Below are 14,920 nucleotides of genomic sequence, written 5' to 3'. Positions count from 1 at the left end.
TACCATTTTTGTATCCTGTACATATGGTCAGTATTTTTATAACATAATAAGTATAGTCTTAACAGGGGGTATGAGCTAAAAGTAATTATCACTGTAGTGAAGTACAGTTTTGTGGTAAAACAGTTGGAGTGACTTATACTTTTGAACCCTTTCACTAGTGATATATTGAAAGTGGTGTATGATACAAATACAATTTTTCTGTGTTTTGTCATTTTATTGTGCTGTGCGTGTTTTTTTTCCACTAAACTTTCAATGTTTTTTCAGTGTGATTTCCTTTTTAAAACTTTCCTACCACAAACTCATTTTGATTATGTACTTGTAATGCATCATAACAGTAGATCATATGAATATAAAGTTGAGCAGGTTTTCATTGAATCTCATTTTCAACACCATCTGTCTCATTTCACCGAATTCCACTTGTTTACCAATAGGAGCAAATGTTATAGAGAGGTTGAAATGAGTTGAGGTAGTATAGAGATATTCCCTACAGAAGTTGTTGCTTTTTTTGTGTAAACAAGACAAGGAGGGGATTGATTGAAATTATTTTATGGCGTTTTCTTATTTGTCTCTTCCTTTAGACTGGGGCAGGGAATAATGATGATGATGACGACGATGATGAGAATGAGCAGCTTCGATCAGACAAGTCAGCCAAGGATTCCAAGCTGACGAAAGGTGGGCTCTAACACACAGAAATGCATAAGTACACAGAGCTACGTCTTAAGTTGACACACTTTGTAAATTAGATGCAAAACCTTTGGGTAAATATGCTTCTACATGAGAGCATGCATGCATAATTTTTGTCTAGTGTGTATCTCAGTGTCGTAACTTGGTGTGTATTCACAGCGTCATCTGCGACTCTCTTGGTATTTATGCTTGCAATTTGCTTTGGTTGTGTTGGACTGGAAATGTCTTTGCAGAGATGAAAGAGCCTCCTTACCAGAATGCTAGTGGGATACATAAGCATGCACATATATGCAAATGTAGTCACATATTGATAATGGAGGCGACAGGTCATTGAAGAGGCCACAGAAACTAATAACTAGTCGGAAGAGTGCACAAGTAAACTCTCCAGGATTCTACAGAAAGACCACGGCCCTTTTAATGAGGTTATTCCTTTAGGGAATGTCATATACTTCCGTCTTCTCTTTCATCTCCTCTAGACACATTTGATTACAGAAATGTATTAAAATAAAATAGAAATTGGCGTGAGACATCATGCAACTTTGCGCTGTCCAGAATGTTGCTTTATGGCCAGCTCTTTTTCTGCCTGTCTACTGGACTGTTAATGTCTACTTTATGCGTTACAGCCCTCTGTGTATTTATGCATTTCTTGTTTTATATGGTTCTCTGTTTGTACTTAGTCTGCTTTACTTCTTGTAGTCTTGCAAATCCATTTTGTACTTCTTTTTCTTTCTATTTCTTCATCTTTCTGCACACTTTGTTGTAAATATATTTCATATGTTCTCTTCTCATTATAAGTCAGGTGTTTTTTAAGAACTTTTAAGATTTTTTTTTTTTTCATTTGCTAAAGCATGATCATAATAAAACGAACCAATTACTGTACATTTACTTGTTGCTAAGGTACATCTTTTTTTCTGTTCCTTTAGCCTCCTTTGCCCCCATCTGTTTTGCCATAAAAGCTAAGGAAAATGACATGCTTCCGCTAGAGAAGAACCGAGTTCGACTGGATGATGACTCAGATGAGGACAAGGTTTGGTTAAACTGTTTCCTATGAATAGTTTTTCTTTTTGTTATCTAGTTGATGGATGAGTGATTAAATCTTGATAATGTATAGCTACTAAGGATGGGTATTGATACTTCTATTATGGATACTGCTTATTGATCAGGTATTTTAACTGTATTCTTATCATACTTGTCAGGTTAGTGGTACAGTGTAAAATCTGAACAAAATGATTTGTTAGTTTCTCATTTGTCACATAGGTTTATATAATTAATATTCTTTATCAAGAAAATGCAAAAACACTGTTTTAAACTGATCGCCATCATCTATTTTTGCTATGGTTGTAGTATGGAACACGCATCATAAATCATTTTTAACAGCTGCAGAAAGTAGTCTTCCAATCATCATTTGTAAGTATAAAACTGAATGCAGGACTGTTAGTATTTTTGACAGCGTGATGGTTTTCCTTCAGCCTCCAGATCTCTAAATCCTTGTGGTCTTAATCTGTGAAGGACAGATGAGATTAAGCTCTGACCATTTCACATCAAATGTAGGAACCAACCCGTAGCGAAACAATCAATGGCTACCGGTCACGTTTAACCATTAACTGGTGTTTGTATTTGATCTCCGGGCTGCTAGCATAGCCGTGCATAATATACACAGGGCAGAAAGATGTACTACGAGCTATGCATCCAACTCTTCAAATCTTTGCCTGCACTTGATGGACTTTTTACTAGGTTTTGTGACAGATCACTCATGTTTCCGCTCGAATAGGTAAAAACTTGTTTCTTCGTGTCCTCGAGTGAAGTGACTGCTTTTTTAGTTATCTGTGAACACCAGCTGCTGTCTTTAGGATGTCTGTGTGTTTGAGCTGCTCAGAGCTTTAGTATGAGACAGAGATGACCTGTCCCTCAGAGACCCAACCCAGGTCTGAAAATCACAAAAAGGCATCACAGACAAACCTCTTAGGAACAGACTTGTTGAGAAAAATTATCCAAACAACTTTTAAGTTCCTTAAATACATATGTGACTTGTTCTTCTGTTTGTGTTCTTTCGTACCATCAGGAAATGTACAGCATCTGAGCTTATCAAGTCTCCAGTCTTGACTTATTTGGCCCAGGGGCCTGTTTGGTACCGGGGTTCGGTACCCATCCCTAATTGTTACTATCTTTTAACACTTTGTATAAACAAATTAAAAATAATTTCTCTTATCTCTTTTTTTTTCCTCAAAGCTGCTGGAGGAGGAGGGGCTGGAGGCCATGATAGGAGGAGCAGACATAGTTGACAAGGATCCTCTTCTGGTCAGTGCACCAGAAGAGAAGAAACCCTCGCTCAGCCTGGAGGAGCTGGAGGCAAAACAAGGTAACAATGTTTCAAAGAAATATCCCTTTGGCTTTGTTTAATCTTGCTCTCTGTGCTAACTGAGGGACCTTCACGAAATTGAAGTAATGCTGTAAGGGGAAAAATACTGATTTTATTGTCTTTTATGTTTTTATCAGGCACAATTGTACATGTGATATAACTGGATAGCATTTGTTTGTATATTTACATTGTAAATATAAAAGAAAGTTTGGAAGTGTAAGGCTAAAAGACAAATGGAAAAAAAAAGTAATGTGAGCAATAAACAAAAAGTGAATAATAAAACGTGTATTTGTAACATACATGTTTAAATAAACTGAAACACAAGTGGTGCCAGGCACAACAAACCCCGCCCCTTGCATGTACTGTATCTTATTTTGGCATCGATCCAGCTGATGTCATCATGTCTATGCATGTGCTGATGTCATCATATCAATTTTCTCTATATATGTGCCAAGTTTGAAGTAAATTGAAACAAAATTGATGTTTTTATAGACAATTGAAATTTTGCCCATATTAAGTAAATGGGGGGGGGGGGGACTGATTTAAAACATTCATTAAAAAAATTTGAAACTTGACCTACTTTTCCCAAAATGTAACCATATCTATTCTGGCCCACTGGCAATCTATAAACCTAATTTGATATGAATTCAATCAGTAGTTTTTCTGCTGAAGTGTTAACAAACAAACAACAAACCAAACCAAAAACAATACCCCTCGCCTCCCCTTCAGGGGGCAGGGTGATAAAGGGTGAGTGGGGGGTAACTACAAACATGCACACTTAAATAGGAGATGGGAACACCATATAAAACATGGATGGAATCCATGAGTAGTTTAACAGCTAAGGGGAATTCATGAGTTAATTTAATCTGTTTGTTTACATAAAGTCTCATCTTAATGAAGATACATATTCAGTTCAAGGTTTGTTATGGTTTTCAAATTTGTTACAGCCTTAGAATAAATGTTAGTTTCTCCCTCACAAAAATATTATGAATCACATTATATTGTGTTCAGTCTCACTAAAATAATACAAATATAGATTTTTGAGTGTAGTATTTAATTACCTTCATCTTAAAAGCATCATATTTAAACCCATTAAATAAATCAATCTGGCTGTGTTTGCATTGTCTCCTTTTTTAGCTTACCGGCCGACAGGCCATAAGCTATTGTCGTCATGCAGCATCCGGTGGCATCTGTCGTCGTCTGTCATCGTTGTCTGTCGTCCGTTACAAAAATTTCAATTGTCTTCTTCTCTGAAACTACAATTCCAATTGACTTCAAACTTGGTATACAGCTTCTTTATGATGATGTCAGCAAAAGTTTGTGAAATTATTTGGATACGGATCTGATTCTGGATTTGGTGCCACTTTGAAAAATTTCCCCATTATAAGAGATAGGAAGTGGATCGATGCAATAACTCAGTAAATATAAATGATATCCAGTGTAAATTTCTGCAGTCCAGCCCTGATGGGGAGATGACCAAAACATAATGGCCACATGCTGATCAGGATCTTCTTCTGGATCCGGGAACTTACTGAAAATTTAACATGGGCTCTTATGGGGAAAAAAATTTAATCGTCTTCTTCTCCGAAACTCCAGTTCTGATTGACTTCAGACTTGGTATACAGCTTCTGTATGATGATGTCAACACAAGGTATCGACATGATTTCCATCCGGATCTGATTCTGGATTTGGTGCGACTTTGAAAACTTTTCCCATTATAAGAGATAGGAAGTGGATTGATCCAATAAATCAGTAAGTATTAATGATATCAAGTTGGAATTTGAATTTTTTACAGATCTGATTGGAATATGACCAAAACATGGGCTATTTCTGTAATATAATAAATACACAGAACTGGGTGATAATAAATGGCATCTGGATACATGTTCCAAAGCTTTTAATTTGGCCGGTAAGCTACAGGGCCATTGGTCCTATTTTGTGGTATTCACTTTGAGCATTCAGACCATGTCTTGTCTCATTCTCTGTGTGACTGACTGAATTTAAATAAACCCCAAGTCCAAACGCGATAGCAGTAGATCCCATTTATGTCCCTCAGTCCATACTGCCTATTGTTTTGTTTTGTTTTTTTCACCTTATACACATGGCCACTTGATGTTGGTATGCTAAAATTGAATGTTTGTCTCAGCATACAAGTAGAGGTGCTTACAAGACATTTCTGTCACGTCTTCAGCCAAGTTGTTATATTCTTGGAGGGTTGAAATAGTGAGGAAAACAACAGGGGAAGCAGAGGATGAATAAATCTATTGAGTCTGAATTATGTATTCTCTAAACAGGGTGTATCCGATGGTAAGAAACAAGCAGTATAGTACAGTAAATGGCAGTCATATATCTCTCCCATTGGCCTAATGGAGGTGTTGTCTCTCATCTCTCACTGTTTTTCTGTCTCTGCTGTTCAGTTATATTTACAGAATCATGCTCACTGGCTATCCTTCAGCCTGCTGTACTCTCAAGCTGTGCATCAGCATCTGTGCACAAACAAACAACACTAAAGAGAAACAGTTTTAAGGCATATTTTTCACCTCCAGTGTTCATTCAGATGACATAGCATCAAAATTAAAGTAATTAATCAGTCAATTTGGATCTGAATATTAAAGAAACTGGAAAACAAAGCAGTTGTTTTTTCTAGCACAATTTACACTTCATGAGCTCAAATTTTCTGGGCTTGTCACAATTATTACATTATTGCGTCACCGCAGTTATGCAAGCGAACCTCAATTATTTTGCACAATCACACGTAAAAACAGCTAATTGAACCTAGAGATGACAAAAACAGGATGCAGATAGGTGTTTTACAAACTATCATTATCAGCATTATTATTACATTATTATCTTTCCAAATACATGAGCCCTAAAAATTGCTGTAAGTTTGAAGGTTAGTTCCATATTAAGTGATTAATGAATTACTTAAATAAGTTTCTTATTCAGTGATCCAGATTTAACAATTTAATTATCAACAACTATTATGTCCATTCATTCATCTGAGATTTGACTGGCAAGATGCAACAACATATGGATAATGCTTAACTTTCTATTTGTACCTGTAGTATCACTAATTCCTTTGTGTATTGTAAGTTATATATATCAAATCTACCCTTTGCGGTTTTTATTTTCTTTTTTAAGCAAACAGCTATGCACATTTGGTTTTTGCATCCCATATAAAATGTTTAGTTATTTGGATGATTGAATTAGATCAGAATGCATATGCGAGTACAGTGTTATTTATAAGGACTTCACACGAGCTCTCAACAGGGTCTTTATGGCCAAAAATAGCAACAAAAGTGATCAATGCAAAATGTATTAGATTTTTTTTTTTTTTTTTTTTTTTTTTACAGTGTTGCTTCATAGGGACTTAATGTTGTACAACAGTCACTTTAAGTATTTGAAATTATGTAAACATCGGGTTGTATCTATGTTCATTTGTAGTGAATATAATTATGGTATTATCTAAGCTTAGTATTGTGAAGCATTACTGTCTGGCGTCCTCTTTTTCTGCCTGTCTGTTGGACTGTTGATTTATTGTCTATTTTCCTGCTCTGCATGCTGTTCAGCCCTCTGTGTGTTTGTGTCCATTCCTTGCTGTGTGTGTTTCTTTTTATTCACTCCCTACGTTCTCTTCATGTCTTCAGATTGTGCTTTAGTTCCTTTTCATTTCTTCTCTCTGTTGTGTATGCACTCCTCTCTTAGGTATAAATTAAGTTTCAGAGCTGAGTCAAGATGTTCACTATGTCCTTCACGTCACAGTGTCAAACTTAAAGAGCTCTAATGAGGCTGAGGCTGCCTATCAGAGATACATGGTTGAAGTGCCAATCCACCTGTCAGCTGTTCAGTCAAGTGTCATAAAGACAGTGTAGGGCTCTAACAACTGTGGTTTTTAGCATTTCATGAGGTTTAGTACAATGGAGCAAAAATTTAGTAATCTTGGTGCAAGCAAGTGACTGGGAAGACGGACAGATGGACAGGTAAAGATAAATGTGCTACATTTCACCGTCATGGGTGGTGACAGATCCTGTTTAGGTTCAGCAGAACAGTCACAGAGCTAATGGTCTTTCTTGGAGCTGACAGACGGCCAGAGAAAGAAGCTGGAAAAGGCTAATAAATAGCTGACTGAATTGGCTTTGCTGTGCGGCAAAGTGGCTGTCAGTCAGCGGGCCTAACTTGATCAGATAGCAGGAGAATCAGTGGCAGACAGTTGAACACTAATCTGTATTGATGGGCTGGAAAACAGCCACACACTCCCAATGTAGTTTCTAGTGATAAGTACATGAGTGGTTTAGACTGCAGCCATTTCCCAGTGGATGTGCATGTTTTATTGTGTGGCAGAAAATGCTGCGTATATATTTAAGCAGTGAAGAGATGATGTTTAATAAACTGCATTTTTTTTAATGCTGACATTTCATTTTAAGGCTGGATAAGATTTCACTTTATTTCTTTTGTTCAAATAACAGCCAGTATCCGCTCAGGGTTACAATTGTCACTGTCTTAAAATAATGGCCTAAATGTTCAGGTTTTTCCAAAAACAGAAAATAACTGAACCAAATATAAAGCATGTGATATTTTTTTGTTTGTTTTTGGTCAATTGTTTTAAGAGAGTGATGCTGTTAATCTGAGAGCAAGTAATAAAGCTAAGTAGCAGAAATGGATATTTTTGCTTGATGAATAATTTTTTGAGTGAGTTTTTTTTTTTTTTTTTTCATTTTACTCATATTTATATATGTACTGCTTTGTTGTAAGTAGATAAACAAATAAAACTCCCCATCAGAATTTAACTTTATGAACAGAACCTTCCATTGGATGATTATGATAGTGATAGAGATGTTGTAATGTTATTTAGCCCTAACTGATGCCTTGAGTAGTTTTTCAGTTTGTAGCCATGGAAAAAGGTCATGTGGTCTAGTCGAATGTTTGTATCCTCTTTGTAGGTTTCCACATTTTATGGACACTGTTCATACAGTATACCATGTGATTACACATTGCTCAGCCACAAAAACATCCCCACCTGGATATAACCAAGCAAGTAGTCTGTGGTAGAGAGCATAAAGATTTGACCTGGTTTCAATGGGAAAAAAAAGTCATGTGATCTGATGAGACCAGACTGACCCTGTTCCAGAGTGATAGATGCATCAGGGTGAGACCAGAAATGGATGAAGTGATTACCCTTCATGCCTAGTGCCTATAGTACAAGCCTGTGAGGGCAGTGTTTTGATCTGGGGCTGATTCAGTTGGTCAGGTGTAGGTTCAGTAACTTTGTGCCCATAAAATGAGGTCAGCTGAACCTGAATTTAGTGAATGACCAGGTTTTAACATCAGAGGATTTTATTTCTGCTCTGATGACATAGACGTCCAAGATAATGACGACGCTAGGCTTCAATGGCGTCAAATTGTGTGGTTTAGAGAGCATGAGACATCATTTTCACACATGGGTTGTGTTCTGCAGAGTCTAGATCTGAACCCCATTGAGAATATTTGGGATGTGATGTGTGATGGAGAAAATGTAACACAACCAACACCCTGAGGATCAATACAAGATCTGAGCAAAATATTAATGCAACTCTAGACAGAAAAGAAGGTTGTGACATTTATTGTGACACGGTGTAAGTATTGTGTAGCATAAACGGTGCAAACGTATAATACTGTCATCACAGAAAATGCAGTCCAACAAAATATTGTGACTTTAAGTTTAGGCCAGGCTGTGTATATTTGCTTACTCCTCAACATCTTAATTAAAAATGCCCAATACTGTTTTATGTTTTGTCTTATCCTCTAGTTGCAGTGCTCTGAACACATCTACATGTACTCCAAATCACACTGTCCAGGACTGTGCACCGTCAGCACAGTACAGATGGGATTCTGCTCCACTTGTTCACACTACACTCAAATATGATTTGTCTTGGCAGCCAGCCTATTTTTAACACTGAGGAGATAACAGTAGCCACAGAGGTTGCATAACTTAAACAGCACATTTTCCCTCGTTCATCCACTTCATCCTTTAGAGTTTTGTCTGTTTTTTTTTTTTTTTTCTTTCTCACTCATCAAGTTCTTCTCTGTGGCTCATCTAGTTTCTTTCCATACCTGCCATTTTCTGTCATTTCCTCTCTTTACCTTCTCTCTCAGACTTGATCGTTCTTGTGCATACTCACCATTGTTACCCAAATATCCAGGTCATTCTCTCCCCCACCCCGCTATATGTTACCTGCATAAATTTTAAACTTATTAAATCAACAACTTCTTTTCTCTGTTTTTTGTCATTCCCTCACGCCCACTTATATTGAAGGTGCGGTATATACTATATCTTTTAGGTTTCAAAATCCATTCTTTATCTAACCATTTTCCCTTCTGTTTTACCCACTCATGTCCCCATCCATAGCCAAGCAGAAACTGGAGGATCGACTGGCAGCTGCAGCCCGAGAGAAGCTGGCTCAGGCATCTAAGGAGTCCAAAGAGAAACAGTTACAGGCAGAGAGGAAGAGAAAAGCAGCACTCTTCCTACAAACCCTCCGCAGCCCTTTTGCTGGAGAGCTGGAGGCTAAGAGAGCTGAGCTAGACTCATCTGCGCAGTTTGAGGTAAGTAAACGGTTGATTCATCAGTATTTGTCATTAAGTGTGTGTGCCAGGGTTATTAGCATTAATGAAAACTAATGGAGTAACCAAAAGTAGGAGTGAAAAAACACACTGAAATAAATAACTGAAACTGTACAGTGTGTTTACATACATAAGCAAGCATATTTGTTCCTTCGTAAATCTCACCCCTGACAAATTTACCATATAAAAAGTGTTTTCCGAATTGAAAATCTTAACTATATTTGTGAATGTAAAGACTTAAAACTAAGTTGAAACAACAAACGAACTACAAAAGCACTCGGACAGCGCAGACCTCCGCCAAGGCAGATCAGTCGTGCCCCCCCATCACCACCAAAATGTAATCATTTGTTCCTTGTGCCAGTATCAACATTTCCTGAAAATTTCATGAAAATCCGTCCATAACTTTTTGAGTTATCTTGCTAAAAGACAGACAGACAGACAAACCCCGATGAAAACATAACCTTCGCCGTTGCTCTTGGCGGAGGTAAATATAATGCTGTCTGCAACTTTTCTACTCTTAACTGCAACAAGCAATTGCCAAGGTAAAAAGTTACAGTTGACTGCATTACCTGTATGGTTATGTTATCCTGGTATTTGAATAAGCATTGTGTTGCTTACCCATTGAATTGGATGCATATTTTATGCATTAATCTGCCACTTAGTGTAAATGGAATAAATGATCAATCAATTTTGGTTACAGTTAATGGGCTTCTTTATTAAAATTTTTTAAAAAAGTCATATTTTGCTAAACCCACTTTTATTAGACTTTGGTACATTTATTTTTGTATTTGGACCCTAACAGTTCATAAAGTTTGAATTTGAATCTTCCAGGTGCAGCAAAGCTATCTTTATATTCATTCTGGTAAAAATCAAGTGGACTTCTACAACCCATTTCAATTCCTGCTTAATTTGTTACATTTTATAACTAGTCACTTCACGACATTTGCACATATAAGGTCAAGACTTTTGACAAACATTTATCCAAGTACGCCATAATTTTTCTCAGCGGCAGCGGTTGTAGTCCATGCTGAAAATATGTCCAAACTTCAAGCTGATTACCCAAAATGTTCAGTTGTTGGTTGTATTAATGAACATGAGTGGCTCAACAGGACAGAGCACACAGTCAACAACCTGGAGGGGGTGGGGCAAGAAGTGGCTCATTTATATTTAAAGGGCCAGTGCTCAAAATGACCTTTCTGGTGTCATTACTCAGAAATAGGGTTGAAAATGGACCTGTGGAGTTGAATTAATGAAGAATTCAGACCCAAGCATAGCATTTACAGTTTATGTAGACCACAGGGAAATGTTTAAAATGCATAATTCCATTTAAAAAAGCAAAATATCACTTCTTTAAGTGACATGAAAGTTTAGAGTATCAATACCAAATAGCCAATAACCTTAAAAATTAGCAGTGTAAATAAAAATCATAGGAGCCTGAACTCTTTCTATCCACCATCTCCAATCTTTAGTGTTCCAGACATCTGGAAGTAATGCAAGGAAGTTTTATAATTATCCCTTGTAAAGTTCAATGCATGACTGCATTAATAATAAGTCTTTTGTCTTTCACAACGAGCACAGATAAAATTAGCATGAATTCTTTGTAGTGTAAATAAGTTCTGGTGGTGGTCATTTGATGTGTAGATGGCCTGTCTATTTGATGGATGTTTCGTGTCATTGCCTCATGTGAACCCGGCTAATACGTGGTACACTGGCCTTGTGCCTGGTAGGCCAGGTGGCCATGGGCAGGCTCCCGTCACTGCTGAGCCAGGTCTGTCATTCTTCTCCAGATGTTCTGTGACTACAGTAGTAGTAGAGCATTCCTATCTTTATAAAGCCACTGGCATTCGGGTCATTGACCACTGATAGGGGATGAATGTATTCTGTGGAAAGCACTGGATTTAGGGACTGGAAAGGTATTGGTGGTGAACTGACTAATAGTGTTTCACCAATTTTAATTATAAGAGAAAAAATACTCTTTTTCCCTTCCAGTTTGAAAACTAAAATGGAGTTTTGGGGGAATTGAGGAAAAAGGACTTAAACTGGGTGCAATGAGAAGCTGTAGGTCGAACTCCAATTACATATTGCACAGTTTACTTAAGTTTGAGTGCCATAATAGAGCCTAATCTCCTACACTGTTTCACTTGCATGGCAACCAGGAATCCCTCCCAAACAAGACAGTTAACTTTAATCTTTGGTTTAAAAATTGGCTTTAGGCAGGTAGCTTTTCTGACTCACAACCAGGCAACTTAAAAAGTACCTATAATGATTCAGTGTTAGCCCTGTGTCTAGCTGTGTTCAGACCTAATGTTAAGTCAACACTGCTGTACCAACAGGTGTACACCCACTGGAGTGTTTGAAGTATTATATAAAATGCCACAGATGGACACTACAGAAGCAAACACTAGTGCTTTCATGGTTGATGGTTTTGTACAGAGGTGTCAAGTAACAAAGTACAAATACTTTGTTACCTTACTTAAGTAGAAATTTTGGTTATCTATACTTTACTAGAGTAATTATTTTTCAGCCGACTTTTTACTTCTACTCCTTACATTTTAAAAATAGCCTTGTTACTCCTACTTCATTTTGGCTTGTCATCGTTCAAATAAAAAAAAAAAAAAAAAAACTATCCAGATAAATGGCACCATCCGGATAGAGTGAATATGATTGTGGTTGGATGAGAAGTATACAGTGGGGCAAAAAGTATTTAGTCAGCCACTGATTTTGCAAGTTCTCTTACTTAGAAAGATGAGAGAGGTCTGTAATTTTTATCAGAGGTACAATTCAACTATGAGAGAAAATCAGAAAAAAAAATCCAGGAAATCACATTGTAGGATTTTTAAAGAATTTACTTGTAAATTATGGTGGAAAATAAGTGTTTGGTCGCCCACAAACAAGCAAGATTTCTGGCTCTCACAGACCTGTAACTTCTTCTTTAAGAAGCTCTTCTGTCCTCCACTCGTTACCTGTATTAATGGCACCTGTCTGAACTCGTTATCTGTATGAAAGACATGTGTCCACAGCCTCAAACAGTGAGACTCCAAACTCAACCATGGCCAAGACCAAAGAGCTGTCCAAGGACACCAGGAAGAAAATTGTAGACCTGCACCAGGCTGGGAAGAGTGAGTCTACAATAGGCAAGCAGGTTGGTGTGAATAAATCAACTGTGGGAGCAATTGTAAGAAAACAGAAGACAAACAAGACCATTGATGATATCCCTCGATCTGGGGCCCCACGCAAGATCTCATCCTGTGGGGTTGAAATGATCATGAGAACAGTGAGCAAAAATCCCAGAACTACACAGAGGGACCTGATGAATGACCTGCAGAGAGCTGGGACCAAAGTAACAAAAGCTACCATCAGTAACACACTACGCCGAGAGAGACTCAAATCCTACAGCACCAGGCATGTCCCCCTGCTTAAGCCAGTACATGTTCATGCCCGTCTGAAGTTTGCCAGAGAGCATATGGATGATCCAGAAGAGGATTGGGAGAATATCATGTGGTCAGATGAAACCAAAATAGAACTTTTTGGTCAAAACTCAACTCGTCATGTTTGGAGGAAGAAGAATGCTGAGTTGCATCCCAAGAACACCATACCTACTGTGAAGCATGGGGGTGGAAACCTCATGCTTTTGGGGCTGTTTTTCTGCAAAGGGGACAGGATGACTGATCCGTGTTAAGGGAAGAATGAACGGGGCCATGTATTGTGAGATTTTAAGCCAAAACCTCCTTCCATCAGTGAGAGCATTGAAGATGGAACGTGGCTGGGTCTTCCAGCCTAACAATGATCCCAAATACACCGCTTGGGCAACGAAGGCGTGGCTCCGTAAAAAGCATTTCAAGGTCCTGGAGTGGCCTAGCCAGTCTCCAGACCTCAACCCCATAGAAAATTTGTGGAGGGAGTTGAAACTCCGTGTTGCCCAGCGACAGCCCCAAAACATCACTGCTTTAGAGGAGATCTGCATGGAGGAATGGGCCAAAATACCAGCTACAGTGTGTGCAAACCTGCTGAAGACTTACAGGAAACGTTTGACCTCTGTCATTGCCAGCAAAGGTTATGTTGCAAAGTATTGAGTTGAACTTTTGTTATTGACCAACTGCTTATTTTCCACCATAATTTACAAATAAATTCTTTAAAAATCCTACAATGTGATTTCCTGGATTTTTTTTTTCTCATTTTGTCTCTCATAGTTGAAGTGTACCTCTGATGAAAATTACAGACCTCTCTCATCTTTCTAAGTAGGAGACCTTGCAAAATCAGTGGCTGACTAAATACTTTTTTGCCCCACTGTAATTACATATGCCATTCAGACACCCTATTGGTTTGTACGTGATCCATCACACCTGACTTTTTGCACCATTCCACTACTTATAAACAACTAGTCATCATATTGTCTGCTCCATAAAACACATGTTCATGCTCAGTAGGACACATAATAATAATAATAATAATAATAATAATACATTTTATTTGTATAGTGCTTTTCATAGAACTCAGACACTTTAGATACAGCAGATAAAAACAGAAACCAAACACATTAAAAACAGATAAAAAGCAGGTGCAAAAGGCAGGTATATGAATATAAAAGAAACATTAAAATTAATTTGCATTGCATACATTTGCATTGGACTAAAATGCGTTCATTTTCAATGGGCATATATGTAGCTGAAACGGGTAGACTAGTGTTGTTTCAATGTTTCAACAGTAACATTTTAATATAACATTATAGTCATTATGGCCTTTAGAAAAATGTTTTTTGGGGAGGTGGGGTAGTGTACTATAAGCCCCTGTGGCGCTGCCTAACCTTTTGTCCTAATGGCATTTTTTTCCTCTTACATTTACTTTTATACTGTTTTAGGCATTTTTTTTTTTTTTACTTTATTGCCATTATCAACAAAAGATAGGTAATTAACAGTACATAACAAGATTACCTTGAGAGTGTCTTTCTCTGTACATAAATAGATGTATGAGATTTCATCATACAGTAAGACGAATAAAACAAAAGCAAAATGCAGCCTTTCATGTATACATCTTCCATTCGTATAAATGTACATTCCTTGGGATTACAGTGTTAAGATAAGTGTACATTCCTGTCATACATACTCCTACATTGTCCACTTTAAGTAGTTTTGAAACCAGTACTTTTACATTTTTATTTGACTAAAAAGCTTGAGTTGATATTTCAGCTTCTACAGAAGTCGGTTTAAACCCTAGCGTCTATACTTCTACCTGAGGAATGAATGGGAATGCTTTTGACACCTCTGGTTAAGTATAACC

At 37.5% G+C, this 14,920-nt stretch overlaps 1 protein-coding gene across 4 annotated transcripts in view; it reads left to right on the top strand.

Annotated features, from left to right (window-relative positions):
• sfswap (splicing factor SWAP) overlaps nucleotides 1–14,920 on the top strand; it is a 64,148-nt gene that overhangs the window by 23,781 nt on the left and 25,447 nt on the right. For all 4 annotated transcript variants that reach the window (XM_030149088.1, XM_030149089.1, XM_030149087.1 and 1 more), the window contains 4 exons: nucleotides 579–672; nucleotides 1,608–1,711; nucleotides 2,914–3,043; nucleotides 9,429–9,625. In XM_030149088.1, the coding sequence (XP_030004948.1) occupies nucleotides 579–672; nucleotides 1,608–1,711; nucleotides 2,914–3,043; nucleotides 9,429–9,625 (525 nt within the window). The remainder of the gene's footprint in view (nucleotides 1–578; nucleotides 673–1,607; nucleotides 1,712–2,913; nucleotides 3,044–9,428; nucleotides 9,626–14,920) is intronic.

This window comes from Sphaeramia orbicularis, chromosome 12 (genome assembly GCF_902148855.1).
Source record: "Sphaeramia orbicularis chromosome 12, fSphaOr1.1, whole genome shotgun sequence".
Lineage (NCBI taxonomy): Eukaryota > Metazoa > Chordata > Actinopteri > Kurtiformes > Apogonidae > Sphaeramia > Sphaeramia orbicularis.
Note: the sequence above shows the minus strand (reverse complement) of the source record. Positions and strands in the feature narration are given on the sequence as shown.